Genomic DNA, 24,889 nt, shown 5'->3' with positions numbered 1-24,889 from the left:
TGATACCCTAGTTACAGCACTGGGACACACACCTTTTCCAAATGGTACTTGGCTCTTTGAACCAACTTCTTTCTTTCAAACAGGTGGCTTGAGAGGCCTAGTCTCGTGCCACCGATCTCCACTGACAACAATGCTCCAAAGGCAACTTTATTGTGGGTGGTTTGTCTCTCCTTTCTCAGGTCCTCTCACCCCAATCTCTCACCCCAATCCTAGCCTTTATATGTAGCTCCCCAGATGCATCCTGTTCCTGAGCATCTTGCTGTGCTCCCGAACAGACTGCTATTTGCCTGCAGGATTTCACTTAGGAGAATGCTGAAACTCAAAAGACTGGAACAGGACCCATTTGGAGTCCTTGCAGCAGGTGCCTCCTGCCTTAAAGGCAGCCCTGAATGATGTCATCTCCAAAGGGGCAGGTGGACTCACAGCCCCCCCCCCCAGCAACAATGAGCCAGCTTCAAGCCAACCTTCTACCTCTCCCCATCTTTTGAGAGCCAATATTCCTGCTGCTCATTTATATAGCCACTACCTTGAAGATATTTATAGCTTATGATTATGCTTTCTCCTCTAACCACTGGCTTTTTTCTTTCATAGTTATAAATAGAGATCCCTTAATCCCTATGCACACGCTTTATCTTCCAGTCTTCCTATCAGATTTTGTAACTCTCTTCTGGGTTTTGGTGGTTTCTCTTTATCCCTTATATTCTACTGCCTGGACCAGAAATGTCTTTGTGCATATCAATGGCATAATTATAGTTTTGTTCTAAATAAAATCTCCCTATAGAGAAAAGCAGAGCAGTCTCCGTACCTATGAAGCGTTACGCATGCTTGAACAGTGACTTTGAATATGTAATGGCTTACGTTCTCTGTCAGTTCAGAGATTTAAGGGCCCAATCTTAAACTCCAGCTCTGGCACTGGGTGTTGCAAACGTGCCGTAAGTCATGTCCATGGCATCTGGAGAGGAGGGGCCACTGGCACTGGGCCAGCGCCAATTGGTGCTGGGCTTCAGCACCATGTTTGGATGAACAGACAGATGGTGCTCCTCCAGCACCGGTCACCAGTATTTTTGGGGTGGGGGGTGGCAAGGAGTGGGTAGAACAGGGTGGAGGAAGGGGAGGATCAGGCCTGGAAGGGGGTGGAGACAGCTGCAGGTGTGCTTCCTCCAGAATGCACACTGCATGCTACGGTGCAGGGGGTCTACCAGAGGGCTAGGGAGAGCAAGTAAAAATATTTTTAACTTACTGCTCTGTAGGTCACTTGTCCATCAGTGGGTCTCCTAGAACCACCCATGAACCACTCCAGCCACCACCTTACCTGATCTGTCTCAGCATCTGGGAGCCACTTGGGCACATGCGGGGCCTCGGGACACTTGTACTAGTGGCCTCAAAGCAAACAATGGCGCCACAAGTTATATGACACCAAAAGATTTATGGCAGTGGATCATGAGATCAACTCTATGGATTCGAGTCATTAAATATTCTATTATCACAGTCAATCATTCATTTTGGTAGCATCACCAATGCACATGGTGCTTTGCAGAGCACTCTCACAAAGAGCTCTCTGCCTCTGAGGGGCTACAATCTAAATTTTGGAGTGAATGAGACAACAAATAGTGGGGGGTAAGGCAAGGATAACAAGGGATTAATGTGAACCAATATATTACACATATTGCACATTTAAAAGTTGAAAGTGGCAGTTCTTTCCTTTAAAAATGTCTCTCCGAACTAGGCCTCCATTGATGTGAAAAAGAAACACTTTTCAGGAAAATTGACATGACCATTTCTGCATGTGTTATGAATAAAGAGATGCACGTCGCCCACACATTCTTCTACATAAGTCAGCAACAGCTGAAACAGCCTCATTTGCACTTGGCTTATTTTAATCTTATTGACATTTAAGAAATACTGAATGAAACTGAGGTTTGAGTAGCTTAATAGTAGCTGTAGAAATCTGTAATTCATCTGAACTTTCCTAAAGAAGCCCAAGAGTTCCTGAGAGGAGGAGACTGAAGAAACAATAGCTACAGGTACCAGTTCTGAAAAACTGATTTTATGTAATAATAGACCAAAATGGCATAGAAACTGGGGCAATGATGTATTTCAGCCTAGAAGCTACGAGGATCACAATCTTTACTGCTGCAAGTCTCACAGAAACGCTGAACAGTGAAGCAAACATGTGATCACGGATCTGGAAATGGCTGCTGTAGATTTACATTCTCTGCTGGTTTCCCCGGGAATTGTGTCTCTTCATCACCATCTTACGGAGCATTTTGTTCCTACTGAAATTACATCTCTCCTTTCATAAATAAATATGTATCACTTTCTGAACGCAAAAGAGTTTAGCAGCACAATCAAAAGTATGCATCACAATTATCCAAAAGTATCTTGATATAGTCACTAGCATCTCAGGGCGCAATCCTGTGCACCCTGGGCCGGCACAAGTCCCTTGCGCCAGCCCAAGAGGGTTGCAAACGTGCCGTAAAGCACATTTGCATCTCCTCAAGTGTCAGTTGGGCCGGCGCAGGGATGTGCACCAGACCGCGGAGACTGAATCCAGCTTCCGCACTAACTCAGGCAGGGAGGGTTGTGCTGGCCGAGCTTGGCGGATGCAAGGGTCTGGGGAGGGCAGGAAGGAGGCAGGAGGGAGGCATTCCAGGGTGGGGGAAGGGCGGTCCCAGGGGTGGGCGGGCAGGGAGCAGGAGGCGGGACTGGGACACGGCAGTTATGCCGAATCCCTACCTCATTCCCTGAATCTCTGTTCCCTGCAACCCAAGGGGCATAAGCCTTTTATCTGTTCTATTCAAAAGAACCATTGCCCACTGGCAATACAGGGTCACCCTGCTGGAAGTGGCAGCAAAGCTAGATTTAAAGGCAAGGAGAAGACACACTCTGGAAGGGGCAAGTGGCAAAGGGGATGGGAGCTTGCAGTATTGAACCTAGACAGATTCATGACATAGGTTACAATGTTACTTTTGTGGCAGACCAGTGTAAAAGAAGCCAGATTGGCCATAATTTAGAATGCCCGGTGTCTCATTCATTAGGTTTAAATTATTTGACATAAAGATTAAAAACAAAAAAATGGGTTGGAGGAAAAGGCATGCAGAGGTGGTAAGATGAGATATTTAATACGTTCAATGCCTATGTAATATGAATAAGTTTAATTCAACATGATATCTTACATACAACAAAGGGGAACGGGGTCAGGGACTGTAGCTTAATGGCATGCCACAAAGGTCCCCGGTTCAATACCTGGGAGAAAAAAATTCCCGTGTGAAATTATGGAGGACTGCTGACAATACTGAGTTGGACCAATGGTCTCAGGACCCAATCCTATCCAACTTTCCAGGTCCAGTGCAGCCCTGCCAACGGGACGTGCGCTGCATCCTCTGGTGGGGAAGCAATCACAGAGGCCTCTTCAATGTAAGGGAATATTTGTTCCCTTATGTTGGGGCAGCATTGCAGCTGCACCTGTGCTGGAAAGTTGGATAGGATTGGGCCCTCAATCAGTATAAAGCAACTTTTTATGTTACATACCAGACACAGTCATCCCATACAAGGCTATTAGGAGTATTCATAAATATTTGCAAATGGCTGGCAATCTTTTCCTGCGCACTCTTGGTCTATTATCTGCCCCTCTTCTAGGAAGTGCTCTTATTTTCATGTCACATTACTAGTCTTACTGAACACAATGGGCTTACATCTGAGTAAAATAAATACACTTTCTTCAAACACCTATACACATTACCCAGGTTAGAATTTCTGTATGACGTTTCAAGAGCAGGCATCAAGGATTGTAAGTACAGGTGTGTGTAATTTAACAAGAGATACATTCTCTGATCCCCGTTATTATGTGATTAGGTCGTTAGGCGAACATTCAGTCCAATCTAGTGCCTTTTTTGTGTAAACAGACAATCCCTGCCAAACACTAGCTGGCTGCTCAGGCTACTGGGGACAGATTGCCTCTCTGCATTAACGTAATGTAACACAACACATAACGTAATGTAACACGTAACTCTTTGTTGCGTAACACAACTCTTTGTTGCGTACACAGACGCTTGGCTGCAGGCTACGGGAAACCTGACTGCCTCATCAAGAGCCTCTTTGGTGTGCTTTGACCACTGTCATATATGCGATCCATCATTAAGCGAAGGGTCCTTAAGCAACACATACCTGTAATTCTGTTCCTGCTAACTTGTTAGCTGTCTCTTCCACAGCAGGCCAGTGAAAATGTTTTCTTTGACTTTTGGTCATAGCTGTTGAATCCAAATATATTATCAATTCATTTCTCATCTTCATTTCCAACCCCAAACTAACCAACTAACCAACTAACTAACTGCCCTCCCTCCCTCCCTCCCTCCCTCCCTCCTGATAATTTTTGGTTTCTTTTATTTTCAAACATTCCACACTGTTGAACCCTAAAGGGTAGACTTGGGAGCAAACACAACCTATATGCGATTCTTTGCACTAAGTTTAAAGAAAAAACCAAAGGCCACTCGTGCTGAGAATCTGCAAATACAACTGTGAGAAAATGCCTTGCAGAATACAGTGACACAAGTAATGGACCCATCTCTTAGGTAAAATACATATCACACCTGGAGCAGCATTGCTTTTTCCTGATGTTATTCATGACATCTCACTGTGGTAATTTTTGCTCTCTGCTATCACTTGCGTGCCAAGATATGAATGTTGTCATTAATTATTCATCTCAGTACACGTTCAAAAACGCCTGCGTTTAGAGAAATTTGGTGTTTGCTGCTCTTGTGATTTAAGCACAATTTCATGCACTTCTAGCAGTTCCAAAGGAATTTCTAACAGATTCAAATAGGACTGTCAAAACAACATTGTTCACGACTGTGTTCATGACTAGATTATTTAGTAGCTGAGGGTGTTTCTCTTTGTCGCTGTTGTACATGAAAGATAGTCTCAAACAAAGCCAAGGCAATAATGAAAGATCATTGTGAGGTAGGTGGGCAAAAAGCTGGTCACTTTTAACTAATGACCTGTTGAATTTCAGCAAATGAGACCATCCTACTGAGCAGAGGTCTTCAACAGGCAACCAGGACCCAGAAGTGGGTTGCACCTGACCTCAGGTGCATTGCTACAGTGCTGTTGCCACTCAGAAGTCTTAGATGTGGGAAATCCCTAAAGAGATTTTTGGCTTTAGAGTGGTTACTTTGGCCAAGTCTCCCACATCCCCAGTCTTCTGTTGTTGCATTCCCACTGTTCTCTACCTTTCCTTGCTTTCTCTTTCTATCTTTCCACCTTTCAAGGCAGGATGTACACTGTCTCCATGCTACTCTGCCCCTCCTCCCAGCTGGCCCTAGAACAAAAGAAGGGGCAGACTTAAACAGTAGCAGCGCACCATGAGGTGAGAAATGAAGAGCAACCGTGGCTGCTCACTGGTCCACTGGGTTTCTGAAAGCAGGTCCCTTGTGGGAGACTGGGATATGAGGTAAATCCAAGCTCTTGACAAGTTGAAGATCACTGCTATTGATGCCTATGAGAAGAAACTTGCCCTCCATGTTGTCAAGTGAATGAAGGATGGTGAGCCCATGTTTTACTCTGATGACTTAAATGGCATCTACAGGACTTTATGACAGTGGAACACAGTTCTGCTGTTATAAAATGGCTGCTGAAGGGCCATGGAGGGCTCCGTTGATGGCCATTTCGGGAGTGCTAGTGTAGTGGGCAACACACTGATTGGTATAACCACTCTGCGCAGCACCTGCTGGAAAAGGAAAGGCAGCAGTGCAGGGTGTTGAATGGGGAGGGGAGGGGCAGAATGGGGCAGGGAGGCTGAGGGAGGGTTGGATCTGGTGGCGACGGCACACCAGATCCTATCCCCTCTTTTTCAAGCCTCCCCGAAGCCCTTTGTCTCCTTTGACTTGCACCAGCAAAATCACTTGCACAGGTTTGAGAACACCCATTGCAAAGCGGGAAGCTTACTTGGAAGTAAGGGGATTTAAATCCACTTTCTCCACTGAAGCCTATGGATCCAGTCACTCCCTTGCCGGATACAGCGTACCTGCTTGGCATGGCTGCACCAGCAGGGGGGAAGGGTAGGATTGGGCTCAAAGTGCTGTGCTAGCAACTTCTGTTGCAAAAAACCTTCCCTCACCAATTCTGCAACCGAGAGGCCATGTGACGTTTGTAGGGGTCCTGGGCCTTTAAATGCAGCCCATTTAAGTACACTGTTGAAATTCAAAGTGTTATCCAAACAGTAAGAGTTTAGCCATGCTAGCCTACTGGTTCCCTGTTGGCTTCTGGCAGGAAAGGGCAAGATCTTGAATCTGCCCTGTTTGTCACATTTGGAGTGCTCCATGAGCAGAAGCAGCAAAAAATGCACGATGAGATTAAATCATCTGTTATGCTGAATTTGTTATTAAGAAGACAGGTGTGAACAAATTGTCATTCTTGCAGTGTATAAGAAAAATATTTCTGCACAGCTGGCAATATTTCACTTTTGGAAATATTGTGGCAGTATATTCCACATTTATTGTCACTGTCATTACAGTCATTGCTCAACATCAAAAACGGTATTGGCCTGTAAAACAAGGAAACTTGGATTAAGAACCCAGAAATTGGGATAAATTATTAAATTGACAATGTTCCTTAATCATTTCCAAAAAGCACATGAACTGAATCGCTCTCATTTCTCCCAGGAGCATGCCGACTTCCAACCTCATGCATCATAGGAAAGAACAATAGCTTTCAATAGTAAAAACATTTTTAGAAAATTGGCATTTTGAAAGAACTAATTTTGTCCTCAAGCTTAGGATATTATGTTATGGCAGGAGGATTCAACTATAATAGCTAAGGGGCCGCAGTATGCTGGCCCCACGCCTAGGGGGGCAAACGCAGATGTCAAGTGCCACAAATTGGCGGCAACGTGATGTCATCACCGCCAGTTACTTCCAGGTTCGGAGCTGGACAGCACTAGACAAAGCTGGAGAAGGCAGTGGATACCGTGGGACTTCTCAATCTCCCTGCCTTAGCATTTCAGCTTCTCCTTCTCTAAAGGAGAAGTCGGAATGGTGTGTCAGGGAGACAGAAAAGCTGCTGAAGCAGGAGGAGGGGGTGAGCGTGGCAGGGTTCTCAAGGGCCGCCAGAAGAAGCTTCACAGGCCGCATGGGTGGCCCACAGCCCATGTGTTGGACCACCATGTTTCATGGAGAATGCAGCTAGGATAGTACTTGAAGAAATGGGGTGCCACTAGGATCAACCATCCACCACCCATATCATCTGTGTTGTTGAAATTTGACTGAACTGTGGTCTTTTCAGATCTAATATGCCTCATTACAACTGTTACTAGGACCAGAAAGATTCCCAAGTTTTCATCAACAGCATCATCCTCAGGTTTATATTTCCTGGATTTTCAAAATGCTTCAAGTCTTACAGCCCAGTCCTATCCCCTGCCACCAGCACTGATCGGCTGTGCCAAAAAGGCATATGTTGCAGCCTAAGGGTGAGAGGGGAGCCAAGGACAAATAAAAGATCCTGGGACCTCCTATGGGTCTACTCAGACATACACCATCTATTTTGGTGGGAAAACAGGTAGGGAGGCGTACAAAAGAAGTATTACAAAATAAGATCTGGCGTGTGCCATTGCCCTTCAATGTCCTCCCCAACCCCGATACCTCTTCCCTCCTTGCTCAGAAAACTCCTGTTCCTCCCTCAGTCTGCCCCCCCAACTCACTAGCACTAGTGGACGGTATCCTCTCCACCAGCATGTGCGTGTGGCTGCCAGCCATTGCACCACTTGTCTCATTGCGCTCACCAGTGAAACGTCACTTCTGCCGGTCTCATCACACTTTCACCAACAGAACCTGCTGGCAGTGTCAGTGGATCAGATTGGGCCAACATTTCAATAGTACTGCAACAGTTAGTATCACCACTACCATATTACCGACGTAGTGCTGAAACTCAGAAATACTGGTTTACTGAAAGTGAGCTGTTATTAACAATAATTACACAGCCCCAACAATGTTCACTATGTTTTGCAGCATAGCATAAGCAAACACACGCATATAGTTCATATGTTCAGGCACTTGATCAGAGTTTGTTTTCTTAACTGGACCTTAGAGGTGGCGTAAATATAAAACTGATCCAAAGAATGCCAGGAAAAGCTGCACTACATTGTATGAGGCTTTTAACAATAAGTCCAGATTCAATGCAGTATTTAGACACATATACTGCAGAGCTGTTACTCACATGCTTTCAAAAGCTGAAATAATCAATGCTAAAAAAGCTTACTCATTGCACAAGGCAAGTTCATGTCAAGCACATAACAGATCCTTGAGGTTGGAGTGATTGGCAATTATGTTTGCCCTCCCCATGGTATGTATTTGGAAGGGCCCAATCCTATAATTCCTCCGCTGCTTTAGCGATGCCAAAATGGCTTGTGCTGCATCCTTCAGTGGGGCAGTGGAGGAAGTATTTTATGAGTAAGGCAACATTTGTTCCTTTACTTGGGTGTAAGCCTCCATAGCACAGAGGGGTCTTCTTGGACCTGTGCCAGCGAAATTACTGGTCCACATGGAACCATCCTGCAGGATCGCATCCGGAAAGGGAGCTAGGATTCAGTGGCAGCCAGTGCCATCGAACCTGCCCCCTTCCCAGAGCCAATTCAACTTCCTCTGCCCCCATCCTGCTTCACCCTCCCCCCATCACCTTTTCATTCCACCCTCCCCCATGCATCCCATCTCCCCTGCCACAACACTCATTCTGCCAGCGTTAAAGCCCAGTAGGATTGGGCTGTGTGTCTAGCAAGAGGGAGGTTGTGTATTTGCCCTGAGGATGCTTTCTTAAAAGTCTCATTTGTGCTAGCTCTAAATTTCAGTGAAGAAACAGAACTTTGACCAGATGGCAAAGAATAGTTTTGGTTGGCTTATGGTGATGCCATCAACAGAGTGCAAACACCTACGAGCTAAATTTTTGACACGGAGAGAAAGCAACATAGAGGAAGTAAAGGAGAGGGAAATATAATGAGATAAATCAAATGTAATAATACACACTTGGGCTTTGTCCAGTTTGAGAACTAAGGGGTGAAGCCAATGGTAAGAAGAACAAAAAGACTTTCCTGAACATGGAAGGATACAGGAAGTACAGTAGGGATTTGAAATGTATGTGCATCCCATTCTTGTGTTTTCTACATTATGCTTCTCAACTTTGTGGCGGACTGGCAGTTCCTTTTCCAATGTGCTAGGGACCAGCCTTTTTTCTCTGTGCAGGGACTGGTACCATAACTGTGCCATATTATTGCTATTGTTTGTTTCTTACCCGAAAATTTGCCAATGGCTTGCAGACCAGCACCGGTTCATGGATCCCCACTTCGAGTAGCATTGCTCTTAAGAACAGAAGAGGTATAATGGAAAGGAGCTTTAACCAGGCAGTACATCCAATTACATTGCACTACACTGTGCAGCACAATGTGGTAAATAATTGTGTTTAGTGAATTTTCATTGGAAAGGTTGGTAGTAGAGGAGCTGTGCATATGTGACATGCAGAAGTCAAATGAGACGGACCCTAAAAATAGACCCTGGATGTCCCTTGTCGTCATCATCAACCAGGATATTGTGTTCTTTCTGACAGAGTGTTTCAATTTAGTGTTGCTTCCTCTGCCCAAAGAGAGCTAGACCCTCGGGTTTCTCATTTTAGTCTCAAGTGGTAGAGATAAAGGGTTGTTGCAGCTGCGACCAACACACTTTGGAAACAATATCATTGCCCCCTCAACAAGCAGTTATCATGTTGTTCTGGCAGCAGGAAGGAATCTGTGGTTTTTTCTTGACTGTTACTCGTCTTTATTTAAACGACTAGAAATAACTCAAAAATGACAGAATGCTCCGTCTATAAATAATCATTCCGGTGTAAAGTTATATTAGGAGGTAACTCAGATGGCATGATAACGCCTAACCAACTAATCTTAGACCTGTAATGCCATAAGATATAAATAAACTAGGCTAAGAATAACTGACCCAGAGGAGTCAGCCTGCCTCGTAGAAGACAGTGCATTGGACCTGCATCCAACACAGACTAATTGGTGTCATGTTAATTCATCAGAGCTTTTAATAAAAAAAAATATATTATAAGCACAGAAAAGCAAAAAACAATTCATACAGCAAAAGCAACTATAAAGAATATCTGCTGCTATGAGATGTCATCTTATCAACTCCCACTAATTTGCACACAAAGTAGATGTTTGTGATTGACACCATGCATTTTATACCGCTGCAATCTACATACATGCATGTGCAGACACTTTTGACTGGACCAAAATAAAACAAAAACTCTCATAAAAACATGAATGTTCATTATAAACACATGTGATTTCCCCCATTACAGAATTTGTTTCCTAGTTGCGCAAGACATGAACAAAAGGAATATTTTATGAATAACAGGGGGAAAAAATCTGTTTAAATCCAAAGGACAAGGCAAACGGCCAGAACTAATATTACTATTAATAATATTTATATATTGCTTTTCAACACAAAAAAAAGTTCACAAAGGGGTTTACAGAGGAAATCAAGTAAGGGCTCAATCCTCTCTAACTTTCCAGCACCAGTGCAGTGGCAATGCAGCCTTGAGGTAAGGGAACAAATGTTTCCATACCATGAGGAGGCCACTGTGACTGCCCCACCACCACAGGATGCAGCACACACCCCATTGGCGTGGCTGCACTGACACTTGAAAATTGGGTAGGATTGGGCCATAAATGGCTTCCTGTCCCAAAAGGGCTTACAGTCTAAAAAAACACAGAACATCAGCAGCAACCGCTAGAAAAGATACTTGTGCTGAAGTAAAGAGACTTATTCAAAGTGGCTTACCATCAATAAAATGTAATACAATAAATAAAATACAATAGACAATATGCCATAGATAAAATACTGCCATTACACCACCAATTTCGTCTCCCTTATTTCATTGCTTTGGCTGCTTGTGAAAGGTGGGAAATTTTTTCTCACTTATGTTACTTCTGGACAAGTGAGAGAGAGAGAGAGAGAGAGAGAGAGAGAGAGAGAGAGAGAGAGAGAATATGGCATGCAACCCATGCAGTATGCTACCTGCTTTTGCTAGGTACTGCTTCTTCCTGAACTTCTGCTTCATTGATGAACTACAGCAGTGTGGCAAGCCCTATGACTAAAATGAAATAAAAACAACAGAATTCTCTCCCTGGCATGAGAGTGTTGAAAGGGACCTTCAAGATCACAAAGTCCAATCCCCTGCCAATGGAGGCTGTCCATCACTTGGCTATTCAACCTCTGCTTAAAGACCTTCAAGGAGAGATCTACCACCTGAAGCAGGCTACTCCACTGTTGAACAATTTGTACAGTCAGGAAGTTCTTCCTAACACTGATGTAATTTCAACCCATATCTCTCAGGGTTGATTCCAGCATGACGATTTCCTATGCAAATATCCCTTTAGTGTAGGAAAACTGCCTACAGGCTACATGTATATAATAAGGCTCATGTGTATGTGTTACCTCCCCCCCCCCACACACACACACACTCATACAGTGGAAAGTGACAATTGGGCACTCTCCTCAATGCACCATGGCAACCCAGAGATAGGTTCACTTGTTAGACCTGATGGTGTACTGCTTTCCTACATGGAGCTGATATCAGCACAGAAAAATGATGCATGGGAAGCAGCCTCCATAGATCCAGACCTACTTGCATCTATGGTTCACACACATATTTACTGCTCTTGTACATTGAGTGTACTTGTATATATATTTACATTGCATGCACATTGGCCACAATCCCAAACTTTATGCCTATGTAGTCTTTCCTTGCATCTGTGCTTGGGTCTCTCCTTGCATCACCCAATCCAGAGGACTGAGAAAAACCAACTTTGGATACAGTTGCAACTGATTTCTGTGCAAGCCTGCAAAAAGTGCCATGTGTAGCCCTGAAAGACCTGTGTATGTGCTACCCAAAGCCTACAGAGCCATTATCTGTTCTATATGACTTGCTGACATATTGTACTCACAACTTGAAATCATGTAGCTTTTGCAAGCAATTCTCAAAAGGATAAGCTCTCATTAGCAGAGCGACATTCTGTCAGATGGGCTGGACTAACCTGGCAAAATGAGATGTCAGGAAGAGATAAAGTATAACATCAAACATCATTTTAACAGCATAATCACAACAGCATATCTGGATACCTATAAAGCATTGGTTCCCAATCTGTGTGCCGCAGTGCCCCAAGGTGCACAGGGGAACCTGTGCAGCCTCTTCTTCCTGGCTTACCTGGGCAACGTCATGCAAAATGAATTTCATATGCTGGTCTAATCAGGGCTACCCTAAGACCTCTCGGCATCTGAAGTGATATACCAAATGCATACTCCTCATTACCTGGTAGCACACCAGCCACCACCTCAACTCTTCCTCCACCTTTCCAATGCTGTAGTCCAGGAGTGTCAACATTAGGCCCATGGGCTGCATGCGACCAGCAGAAACTTTTTATCCAGCCCCTATGATAATTGGGTTCTCCCAGTACCACCTTCAGCTCTCAGTTGTTGAACTGCAAAGTAACCCGTCGGAAGAGATGGCACTGCTGAAAGGGTGGCAATGGGAGAACCCAATTATCGTGCAAGCCACCTTTACAGCAGTGCCACTTCCGCTGAGGTGCTAGTAGAGAGAGATGGAAGGAGGCCTCAGAAGGCAAGGGATGGTACAGGGGAAGGGGCAGACCAAGAGGCGTAAGAGAGGGAGGACAGGCTACTAAGGTGCTAGGAGAGCCAAATTATCATGTGGGCCACCCTTTCAGAGGCACTGCTTCTGCCAAGGTGACACTTTGCAGAGTACCTCTCAGTTGCTAAGCGACACCACAGCAGAAGTGGCACTACTAAACAGGTGGCCCACATATAACTGGGCTCTCCTGGATCTTGAAAATATGATTGCATATTTTCTCTTATGACATTTGCAACTAATGAGTTCCTAAGTAAAAAAAAAAAAAAGTGTTTATTCCTGGTCATACCCTGCTTCATGATGTCAGTTCCTGCTTAATGACATCTCTTCCAGCCCTCAGTAAGCACCATGAATGCTCTTTGGCCCACTGCATAAAACGAGTTTGACAGCCCTGCTCTAGTCCATCACTCTCATCTCCTTCACACTTCCTCTTCTGCTCGGTTTCACTCTTCCCTTTTGAATCCAGGGAGTGGGAGAAGGGGGAGTGTTGGAGGCAGGGGGATTGACAGGAGCCACCACAGCTAAACCACTACCTGAAGAACTTGCATCAGTGATCTCACAGACAAGTCAGCCCTGGGTCTCACACTGCCATTTGTAAAAGCTGCAACTAGATGGCATGGATCTCCTCCAATTCTTTTGTTTGAATCCACAGACCTTTGCTCTTGATCAAAAATGTATGTTCAAAGTTCAAAGTGAGTGCAACAAGTACACCCCTTCCTGCTACTTAGTGCCCCTTGAAGTACTATTGCAAACTCCTCATGAGCCTTAAAATCTTATGCCTTAACACTACAATCCTGAGCTTATTTCGTCTCAAGAAGAATGCATGTTCTGCCTGCAGCGACTGCTGAAAAACAGCCATAAAGTGAGCTCTGGAAGTGTACACATGATCAGATTGACGGCAGGGAAGCCAGAGCCTTCCCACATCAATTGACAGAGTGCCAGCCATACACTGAAGCAGGGGAGGCAGGGAGGGCCAAAACAGGGCGGGGAGAGGAAGGAATGGGGGCTGAGAAGCTGTGGGACAGGGTGAATCCAATGACAATGGCTCACGCCGGATCCTCTCCGCTGCAGCAGCAGCCTTCCTGCTCCCTTTTCTCCATGGACTTGCACCAGCGATGTTATTGGTGCATGACCCAGGAAACCCATTGTGGGGCAAGACGCATACCCACTCTGAAGCCGCCTGCTTCCCCCCTCTTCATACAGTGTGCACCTTTTCAGCGTAGCTGAAAGGTGGGAAACATAAGATTGGTACTGTTCGTTATTTACATTTATGTCCCACTGATTCATTTCAATGAGATTTATGGGATAATTGTGTCTACAATAACAAACTTTAATTAAGAAGTTGTATAATTTAGCATCTCTTTTTCTTTTACGTTCCTGTCCCTAAAATTGGTATCTCCATTACCATTTGATATCTTGATCATCATTTTTTTCCTTAGGAGAAAGCTTTGTGTGATTATTATTATTTTTTAACTACAGATTGCAGCAACATGATGGTCTCATTATCAAGCAGTAACTTATACATGTTTTTATTTGGCGACTGTCTAGAATGTCCTATTCATAAGCTGGCTTTTGATTGGTACCCATCCAGGTCATCCCATTCATAACAGAGGGAGGCAAAGAGAGGAAGCAGTAATTAAGGGAATTCTAAAAGTGCTGCTTCAAATGATAGCTGACTGTATAGCCTCAGACACTCTTGTGACAGTTTAGCTTGTGAACATGTATCAAGCGCCTGCTAGATTCATTTTTCATTTTTATTTTAGATATGAGCAGTCTGAGCTGAGGAATGCACAGACCACTTATTTAAGGCTTTTCAACTGAAACAGAACCTCTGTAGTGTGTGCTACATTTGTGGGAGCTGCCTATATTTTCTCCACTGATGGGTTGATGGTGAAAATATGTCAGGCTGTATATCATTGGGTGGATAATTGTCCACAAAATACAGTCAACCTAGAAAGTGTTTCATGAAGTAACAAATGCAATTCTTACAGTATTTACAGTCCAACTCTGGTATCTGTGGGGGATCTGTTCCCAGATACCCTGCAAATACCAAAACTCATGGATAATGAAATCTGTGGGTAGAAGCCAATAGAGGACCTCTGGACACCAAAAACCAGAATTGCTTTTCTAAGGCCTCCAGTAGGCCTTCTTTTTTTTCGTTTTAAAAATTATTTATTTATTTATTAACACACACAGACATACAAACATATAACATACATTTAGGAGTGCTAAATACCATATACCATTACTAATTAATCATACTATATCTCCTAATCTACTTACTCATCTATTTCTACTTCTTATTGATTTATCCATTTATTTATATCATATACAATAAATTTTCCCTAATGCCCTATATTTTCTAAATATTCACTTCCTACCAAGCGTAAACTAACTTCAATTGCTCAATAATATTAAAACAAAATAATCTAATTACCAAAATTATCATCACCTCAGCTATTTCAACTCCAATCTAATTCTCCAATCTAATTACACTTTTTTCCTTTGACATAATAACCACATATAAAACAATTCTTCCACACGTTTACATTTCCAGTTATATATTTTTAATGCATTCTAATTCATATTTATCAATTTCATACGTATTCTTTTTTTTATTCTTCAAATAAATTTGGGCCATTGTTATTAGCTGAATAAATCCTCCAATTTTCTTTAACCCTCAGATTACCCCTCAGGGTTCTTTTTCTTTCTTACTTTCCATTTTTTCTCCTGTAATATCTTTAATAATTTATCTCTACAACAGAATCTGATAAATCCAGATTATTTTATATAGGGTGTGTTCATTCTTCCAGTTAACTGGGATATATTTTCTCTTTGTTCCAACAAATTTTGTGATTTGTGCACTCCTGTTACTCTGTCCATCTTATCTTTCTTGATCTCCATCAGCGCCTCTTCTTCGTCCTGTTGATCATCCTGTTGATTTTCCTCCTTGTCTGCTTTTTTACTCCCTTGTTTATCTTCTGCTCGTTTCTTCACATCTTCCAATTGTTTCTTACACACATCTATCTGTTGGGAAAGAGTCTCCAGACTGGCTTGAATCTGCAAGGACCAATTCAGCTGTTGTCGCTCCATAACAAGCAATCTCTCTGTATTAATCAAGATTTTCTGTATCCACATTTCTGGAACAGAGTCCATTTTGCAATTTCTCTCTAGTCCACTAGATGTCCACAACATATTATTCTCCTCACTTCCACCATGTCATTACTACTCTGTCATCTGCATTCCTTACATACCTCTTGCAGATAACAGTCCAGTGCGGTTAACGGAGAGAAAAACAAAATGAAAGAAAACAGTCCCACCATCTCTGGTGCACAGAAAACAAAGCTCTTTCAAATCTAATGAGAATTATATTTATATCCAATTATGTCCAAGATTAATTCTGGATTTTAGTTCACACCCAAGTTATAGCTGTAATTATAATCCACCACCAATTTATTCCACGACAGAGAAAAAGAGCACTTTCAACCTCCTTAAAAAGTCTCTCGTTAACGCCTCCAATATATCCAGGGCTTTTAGCCAAATCAGTCAATCAGAGCCGGGGACAATATTAACACTTGCTTTTCTTAAATTTCCAGCTTAAACTTTACACTTCACGCTTTTTTTTTTCTCCATATGGCATCTCAGCACGGAGCCAGCAGCTTGATTGCAGATCACTGCACCTCCCCCAATACTGTCACAAACGGTTAGATTCCTCTGAGAAGAAACACCCCCCCAGTCGGGCTTTCAGTTTCCCAGATATCTGCACTGATAATCAGTAGGCCTTCTGAGGTGCAGGGAGGCCATGCCTCAGAAGACCACTTCAGACCACTTCCATTCACATCCAGGAGGTACAGTGAGGGCTTCCTGACATGTGTCAGGACCCACATTGGAACAAATCTGCAAGTTCCAAACCCATGGATAATGAGGGTCTGCTATATACAGCAGCATCAATGTGCTTGGCCCTTTACAACAGAAAAGAGGTCAGGTTGCTACCCCAGGGAGCTAAACATCTGGAAATAGGGAGATGACAGAGGAAGGGGGTGGGAAATGGAGGCAGGGTAAATAGGGGAAGAATATGTGATTATTTCATGCACACATACATCAATTTAGTTGCAGCAGAGCAAAAGGACTAAGGATCATGCCAAAGGCTCAATGGGAAAACTGAATTTTGAGGAGGGATTTTGAGAACGTTTGAGAGGGCCATTACACTGGCCATTTGAGTGAGGGCTCCAAGCATGAGGAACAGTAAGGGAGAAAAAAGGAGGCAGCTCCCACCCACTGGAGGAAGTAGGACAACTTTGGATGGCTAAGAGGGGTAGAGATAGATGCCACAGCCTTTGGGTTACAAGGTCCCGCAGGGATCAGTGTTGTCCCTCAGGTTGCTTAACATCTGCATGAAACCACTAGGGGAGGTATGGGTTTGGGAGAGCATAAATGTGTAATGCCCAACATTATATCTCCATTCCACCTAGTACTACAGGAGGCATTGCTCCTGGATGTCCACATGGCTGCTGAGTCCCAGAGCATCTTTGCTCAGCCTTGACATGTGTCAACTGCATTACTTCTTGGAGAAGTCAGACCTGGTTATGGTTGTCTGCACACTGGTTAGCTTGAGACTGGATTACCATAAAACACTCTACTCAGGGCTGCCCTTGAAAACTTCAGTTCTTGAAGAGTGCTTCTGCACAAGTGATGACCAGTACCCAAAGGTTGGACTAAATCACTCCACTGCCAACTTAACTGGTTGCTGGCCTGTTTTCAGATGCAATTCAGTGTGTCAAAGATAAGAACTAAAGAGCTTCAGAACAAATTACCTGAAAGATCACCTTCCTCCTCCCTTAGAATAAGATCCATCCCCTAAGGTTAAGCAGTGGGGTCTTCTAAGTGGTTCAGTTGGCAGCAACATGGGAGAGGGTCTTCTCCATGGTGGCACCTGACATGAGAAACTCTCTCCCACTTGAGATCAGACTAGATCAGACTACTACAGAGTTCTGCCTGTATTCTGTTGGCCACAGAAGGCCCATTTATTCTCTATTACATTTGAAGATACCTTGAGGTTTCAGTTTTGATGGTTTCTTTGCTGCCACATTATGTTGCGTTTACTGTGTTCTGTTTGATTTTGTGGCTGTTACGTTTTTAACAGTTCTTGTTCTACATTTTGTAAACTGGGGTGGCACAACCTGAAAAGTTGCCTGATGCTGGCTCAGGCTAGCTGCCTCTGCACTTAACCCCTCACACTCTTACCATACTTCTTGCATGCTGTCATGAAACCTGCATTTCTGTGTTTCAAGGCAGTGTGTGCGGTAAGAACAGGAATGAATTGCTTTTCATTCAAGTGAGTGTTTCACACCCACTCTAGAATGAAGCAAACCATTCTTGGATTGAGGAAGGCAGCAATGGTTGGAGGGAAGTAGCAGCAGTGGCAGACTTGGGGTAAAAGGAGCCTTGAGTTCGTTGCCCCTTGGATCCCTCACAATTGCCCATGATGCAGCCTCTGCTAGTTACTGAATAGACAGCCTGACTCTGTCTATAAGCCACACTGAATACCTGAGAGGAGTAAGTGAAGGTAAAATAAAAAAATGCAAGAGCAGAGAGGTAAGGAAGGCAAGGTCATGGAGGATTTTGAAGGCAAGGGCCAAGAGATTGTGATGGAACCGAAAACAGATTGGAAGGCAGTGTAGGGAATTTAAAGAAGGGCATGAGATGATGAGAGCAACTTTCAGCCCAATCCTATGCTCCACTAGCATGCACGAGAACTCAGGGATAGGAAGCATGGAATACAAAACAACTCAGAATAGGAAGCACGGGCAGGAAGGCCTGCACTATCCTGCTGATGCCAAGTCCAGAGCCACAAGCACCACAGCAGGTAAGAGGTGTTCTGTATAGGGCAGGGGAGGGCAGGAAGGGGAAGTTTCTAGGCAGGGTGAGAGCAGAGAGGGGTGGATTTGGCTCGGGAGGGGGCAGGATTGGGAGAGGAGGCCTCTACCATATCCTATTCCCCCTCCCGAGCCTTTTCCCCTAACACAGGGTTCTCGGGCTTGTGTCACTTATTTTCCTGGTGCAGAGCCAAGCAGCCCCATTGAGCAGGTTGGTGCTTGACACAGGGTCAAGGAACAAATGCTCCCTTACTGCCCGGTTGCACCAGCGCTGGATAGGATCAGGCCGTTTGTCATATAATCTGACAAGCAGTCACATAAAACAAACGGATCCTACCAACTGATGCTGAGTTCTCTGACAGGGTTGAAGAGTTTTCACTGGCCCGGCTCCTGTGCCATCGGTTTAACATACAGATATACAGAAGGATACTTCAGTTGCATCAGCTAAACTGCTGCGAGGCAGGACAGTATTCAAGACACTGGAATGAGGCTAGAAACAACAGTGACAGCAATGACAGCCCGATCCATTCTGCTCCACAGCCCAAGCGAACAAAAGGCGTATGAGGACTGTCTATTAACTTAAAACTGAAGGTCATCTGCGCTCATCAAAAATCCATTAGATGTCTCACCACAATTGTGAAATAAAATTGGGAGCGAAATGGCTGACACCTGTGGTCAAAAAAGCACAGGCAACTGGCCAAAGTCCCTGGAAATCCCTGATGACTTATGCTGGGGTCTCAAGATGCGATGCACCGAGCCATAAAACTCTATATTGGGCAGTCTGGAGCCTACAGGTCCATGTCTGCCTGGGCCTCTTCCAAGACAGGCAGGGAAAGCAAAAAAGCATGCAGTTACTAGAAACAGCAGACAAGCATTTTGGGAGTTGCCAGGCAACTGCTGCATGCTGTCTCCTGCCCCAACCTCCCTCAGCTGAAGACTGTACCTTCTAGGTCAGCTGGGTGAGCAGAGCTGGTTACAATGGCAAAAGACACCCCTAAGATACAAATTGCCATGATCATTCCCCTCTGATCAACAGGCCAGTTGTTTTCATGCTCGCTCCCTCCCCTTTCCTGCTGCACCTGACCAGTCTCATATTATCTTATGATTATTACTATTAAAAACGTCTATGTCTCAATACTATGCCCCAATACACAGGCACCCAAAGGGTCTTCTTTATTTTTCACATTTTTATACCGCACTTCCTTCAAGAAGCTCAGGAGGGTGCACATAGTTCCTCCCCTCCTTTTGCCCTCACAACAGCCCTGTGAGGTAGATGAGGCTGCGGGATAATGACTGGCCCAAAGTCATCCAGGAAACTTCATGGCTGAGTGGGGATTTGAACCTGGCTCTTCCAAACCACACCACCACCCAGGCTGTCTTATTAGCACAATTAAGGCAACAAGTCAAAATTGAAAGCAAACAGGAAGCAGCAGATAAAATTAAGCATCACAAGTCACAGCAAGCCTGTAATGCCCCTTCTGTGCCCTGTCTTCACTTGCCCCTTGGCACCTCTCTTTCTTGATTCCCCCACACAATCTTGTGCTCTTTGAATGTGTTTCCCCTCCTTGCCAGCTTAATGGCAACCCTCCTGATCCTTCTTTCCCCTCCTAGTGATAGAATTCTCTTGAAAAGACTTTGTGCAACTGGATATCAGGTGCCACAATGGGGCACTTCTAAAAAAAAAATCCCCCAAATGGAGGGATGGGCGACTATGTGCTCTTCTCCTCTATGCCTCAAACTACAGCAGTCGTGGGAGCAGCACAGACAGCCTTTTGCAAAGACAGAGTCCCTTTGCCTTCAGAGAGGCACAGCAGGTCGAAATCAACAAGTGAAACTTTTTCCTAGCAGGGAGATGCGGCAGCAAGGAAAGTTTCAAATGCTGATTTCTAACCAAGGCATTTGTTAAAGGCACCGAATTTCCACTGTTTGATTAAAAACAAGGATAATGTGCACAACCTTAGTCACAGTCGGAGTCTGCACAAACAAAATGAAACAGAGGCATCTTCTTCACCAGGACAGGCTGTGGCTTGGTGGCAGAGCAAATGCTTCTAATGCAAAAGATCCCACATTCAACCCCTGGTATCTCTGGGTAGGGCAGAGAAAGATCCCCATCTGAAAGTCTGGGGAGCAATTTCCAGCTATAGTGGACAAGAACTGTTGGATGACCATATGGTCTGACTTGGTGTTGTGTATATTCATGTGTTCCTAAGACATGCTTTTATGATAGCAGCCAATTCTATCCAATTTTCCAGCACCAGTGCAGCCCGAAAGTAAGGGAACAAATGTTCCCATACCTTAAGGAGGCCTCTGTGACTGCCTCCCCACCACAGGATGCAGTGCATGCCCCATTGGTATGGCTCCATACTGGAAAATTGGATATGATTGGTTCCATAGAACTCAATGATTCTAATCTGTGCTTAGTTTTGTGTACACTGCTGGAGCACAAATGATGAAGTATCTTATATTTGAAAATTGTATAGAGATCAACAGGTGCCCTGGAAATACAGACTTCAGAATGAGCAGGCTGTCAACCAAACGTTCTGTTCTCTCTGAAAATTATATCTGAAGGTTTGAATAAGATTATGCAACTAAACAGACGTGTCAGATGAGCAAGACTTATGCAATTTAAAATGAATGGGAGAGAGAACTGGATGTAAGGTGAGAAACAGATAACTTCTTTATGACTTAAGAGACTGCACTGTACACCTATGGGGTCACAGCATGCTGAATGAGCACAAAGAGTATGAATTTTATTGCATAGCAATGCATTCATCTGTTTCGTGATTGGGGAGAAATTCTGCCAAGTGCGCATCAGTTTATGCTTTCCACAGAACATGCAAAAAGTTGCATAGAAGTCAGCAGTGCTTCACAACTTGGAGGTATTTCCAACAATTCTGTCAGCACATCTTTAAAACACCTGTTCTCTGCACTGGCAGTGAGTCATCGCATCTAACTTTTACTTCAGCAGTCCCAAAGATGTTGAAAGTAAAGAAGAAGAACTACAAATCTGATGTAAACAGCTCTACTTTACAATAGTTCAAGATACCACTGGAGAATCAGAAGTGCATGTTAGCAGAAAGCTTTCCTTTGCAAAAGAGAGAGTCACAGAAGATAAAGGAAAAAAACCCCAAACAGAATATTGCTACCACAAAAGCCAACTTCTATATCCCAATTCTGAGGAGAACTGGCAAATTTTATCCAAACAAAATGGCTTAAAATAAAAATAAAAAAACCTGAGAAGATGACTAACAGCATTGGGGTTGCAATTTTAGCACTGCAACCTGGGACCACAATCCTGAGCACACAAAAACCAGCCTTTTGGATCTGAATGGATTTTAGTGTGTTTAAGACTGCAGCCGGGGGGGGGGGGGGGGCTTTTTCCAAATAAATATGCTTCTTAGTGCACTTAAGATAATAACACTAGAATCATGCCCCAAACCCATCACAAATGAGAAAGTAAAATGCAAGAAGGGAACATTCAAATTACTTTTCTTTTCTGTTTGGAAACTGAGCACTCCCAGGAGGGCACACAAACCACAACAGAGCCAAAGAAGGATTTATCCAGAATCACACAGCTGGCAAAGCTTTTTGTTGAACAAGACGCTGAATAGAAAAAATGACAGCTCCAGATCTCGACACAAGTTCTTAACTGGAACGGGTTCTGTACATCCTAAACAAGTTCTGCCTCAACCCTAGAAGCAGAGTCAGGGCAGAGTCTCTTACCTGAGCTGATCATGCTGTGCATTCTTTGCTGAGCCAAGAGCTGATCACGTCCCGAAACTCCATCTGAGGAAAAACAGGATTCACTCTCGTAAATTGTCTGCAGCATATTCCAATCAGCCTGCAGCTCAGCTACATGAAAGATGCATCACCAACCCAGGCATTGGAAACGACCTCTTCTGGTCCTGCTTCCTCCTCCTCCTCCTCGGGAGGAGTGGATTTTATTCAGAATCATACTAAGGGCACCAATTACCAAAACGAACACACACACACACACACACACACACATGTATATACATAGAGATGCACACACAATGCTTCTGTGCAGAGGGTTTCTAATGCACCAGCTATAAGGGGAATCCAGTTTTCAAACAATTCCACTTTGCAGTGGTGGAATCAAATATAACATTTAAAAAAAAACACAAAAAAAAGATTGTTAATTATTATGCACCTCTCTGGTTGAGTTAGTTCTGTTCTGGAAGCCAAGAGCAGGTGGAAGACAGATATATTTCTTCCCCAGGTTATTCTTGGGAGGCGAGTGAAAGAAATAAAACCACAAAAACAAAAACAAGCAAGCACAGTTTCTAGGGACTTGACTCCGGAGGGGTTTAAGTTTCAATTACTCCCAACCCTGGCAAGTGTTTCTGTCTCTGTGTCTTCTTCTTCCTCCTCCTCTCCCTCCCTCCTGGCAAAGTTGGCTGAAGCTAGTGAGAGCTCATTTGCATACAGATCAACAACAGCATGGCCCACAGGCTACAGAAATAGAACAATGGCTGGCCTGAGCCAAAAATAGGTCAAGCATGGCCGGATGATTGGAGCCTGCCTCAAAAATACCTCCTCTGATCCAGCTGGCCAGTCTCTGTCTTTCAAGCTGCAGGTCCCCAGTGTGATCGCTTAGAAGCGATTACCTTGTACAACTGCCAAACCTGTGCTTGTGCAGTGTGTGTGTGTTTGCACATGAGAGGGAGAGAGAGAGAGAGAGAGAGAGAGAGAGATCAGCATTTGTATTATATTTGATGTCTTTTCTCTCTCACTTTTGCACTGTGGGTCATCTCTGCTCAGGGTTCTAAAATAATACCATGGAAGCTTCTACTCATAATGTGGTTTTGCTTCACCCACGCACAGCAAACCTGGATGTTCTATTTTTGTTGCCTGTTTCTCTGGCTACACTGCAGTTTGTTGGCTGGAGAACTACTACCCTGCCGCTGTCTTTCAGCAGCAGGATCTATGGGGCAAGCGGGGGGACGGGACCCAGCCAAAGACCATCACACACCCACAGGGTCAGGAAAAACATACAACAAGAAAATGCACTTTGATTGTGAAGTGGATTGTTCCCCTTAATGTCAGCTTTCCATCGCAGCACAGCGTGTTCAGCGCTGCATGCTACAATACCTCCCGTCTAAGAGGGGAGAAGCGCTAAGCAATTTATACTGCAGAGGGCTCTAAATATAAAAGGAAGTCTTGACTTAAAATAGCTGCTTTCAGGCTTGCATAGCAATGCTTAAAGGTATAGGCACTTATATGCCTTATATATTAACAGTGCTATTTTGGAGAGCAGTTGATTGTTTATTTTGGAAGCAGGTATAGAAAACTAAGTAGGGTTCCAGTCCATTGAAACACATATAAGCAGTAAATATTTAAAAAAAAGGTTATATATAAGTCCATGTAAAAGCAAGGATAAAGCAGACTTGGATAAAGCAAGATGCATTTCCAACAGAGCTTTCAGCTGGAAGCCAATATATAACTTTTAACCACAAATAATATTCCGGTTTGCTGTACAGAGTCCAGACTTCTACAGGCATTTTTTCCCAGCACACTCTCTATTTCCCACTCCATGGCTAATAGTTTCAAAGGGAAATGGTGCAGGAAGATCCACAACACCACAGCCACAATTCCAACCAGGGGGTCTCCTGCTACAGCTATTCGAATCTCAGGTCATCATCCAGCTGGACTACTGTAATGTGTTCTACAGGAAGTTGCCCACGAAAGGGGTTTGACTTCAATTGGTACAAAATGCAGCAGCTAGGTTGTTAATGAGAGATGCTCAATGACATCACATCAACCTATAAGAACAGCCCTGCTGGGTCAGGCCAAGGACCCATCTAGTCCAGCTTCCTATATCTCACAGTGGCCCACCAGATGTCTCAGAGAGGACTCAAAACACCTGTATCCTGTTGCCACTCCCTTGCACCTGCAATTCAGAAATAGGCTACCTCTAAAATCCAGAGGTTGCATCTAGTCATCATGGCTTGTAATCTTTGATGGACTTTCCCTCCACACATCTACTCGAGCAATTTTCAACTAGCGTGCCGTGGCACATTGGTGTGCTGTGAATTGTCCACATGTGTGCCGTGGGAGTTTGGGGGAGTGCCATTTATTAATAGGGCCATTGGGGCATGTGAGTCCCACACTAGCAGTACGGTGTGCTCTGCTAATTGTCAGAAAACTGATGGTATGCCTTGACAATGTTAGCACCTTGTCAGTGTGCCATGAAATGAAAAAGATTGAAAATCACTGATCTACTCAATCCCCTTTCAAAGGCAATTAGGCCAAGTGTCATCACCACATCCTGTGGCAAGAAGTTCCACACATTAACTACTTGATGG

At 44.1% G+C, this 24,889-nt stretch overlaps 1 protein-coding gene across 3 annotated transcripts in view; it reads right to left on the bottom strand.

Moving 5' to 3' along the window:
- HDAC9 (histone deacetylase 9) overlaps positions 1-24,889 on the bottom strand; it is a 518,896-nt gene that overhangs the window by 334,750 nt on the left and 159,257 nt on the right. For all 3 annotated transcript variants that reach the window (XM_066626951.1, XM_066626953.1, XM_066626952.1), the window contains exon 2: positions 22,287-22,349. In XM_066626951.1, the coding sequence (XP_066483048.1) occupies positions 22,287-22,349 (63 nt within the window). The remainder of the gene's footprint in view (positions 1-22,286; positions 22,350-24,889) is intronic.

The sequence above is a fragment of the Tiliqua scincoides genome, chromosome 5, assembly GCF_035046505.1.
Source record: "Tiliqua scincoides isolate rTilSci1 chromosome 5, rTilSci1.hap2, whole genome shotgun sequence".
NCBI classification, from domain to species: domain Eukaryota; kingdom Metazoa; phylum Chordata; class Lepidosauria; order Squamata; family Scincidae; genus Tiliqua; species Tiliqua scincoides.
Note: the sequence above shows the minus strand (reverse complement) of the source record. Positions and strands in the feature narration are given on the sequence as shown.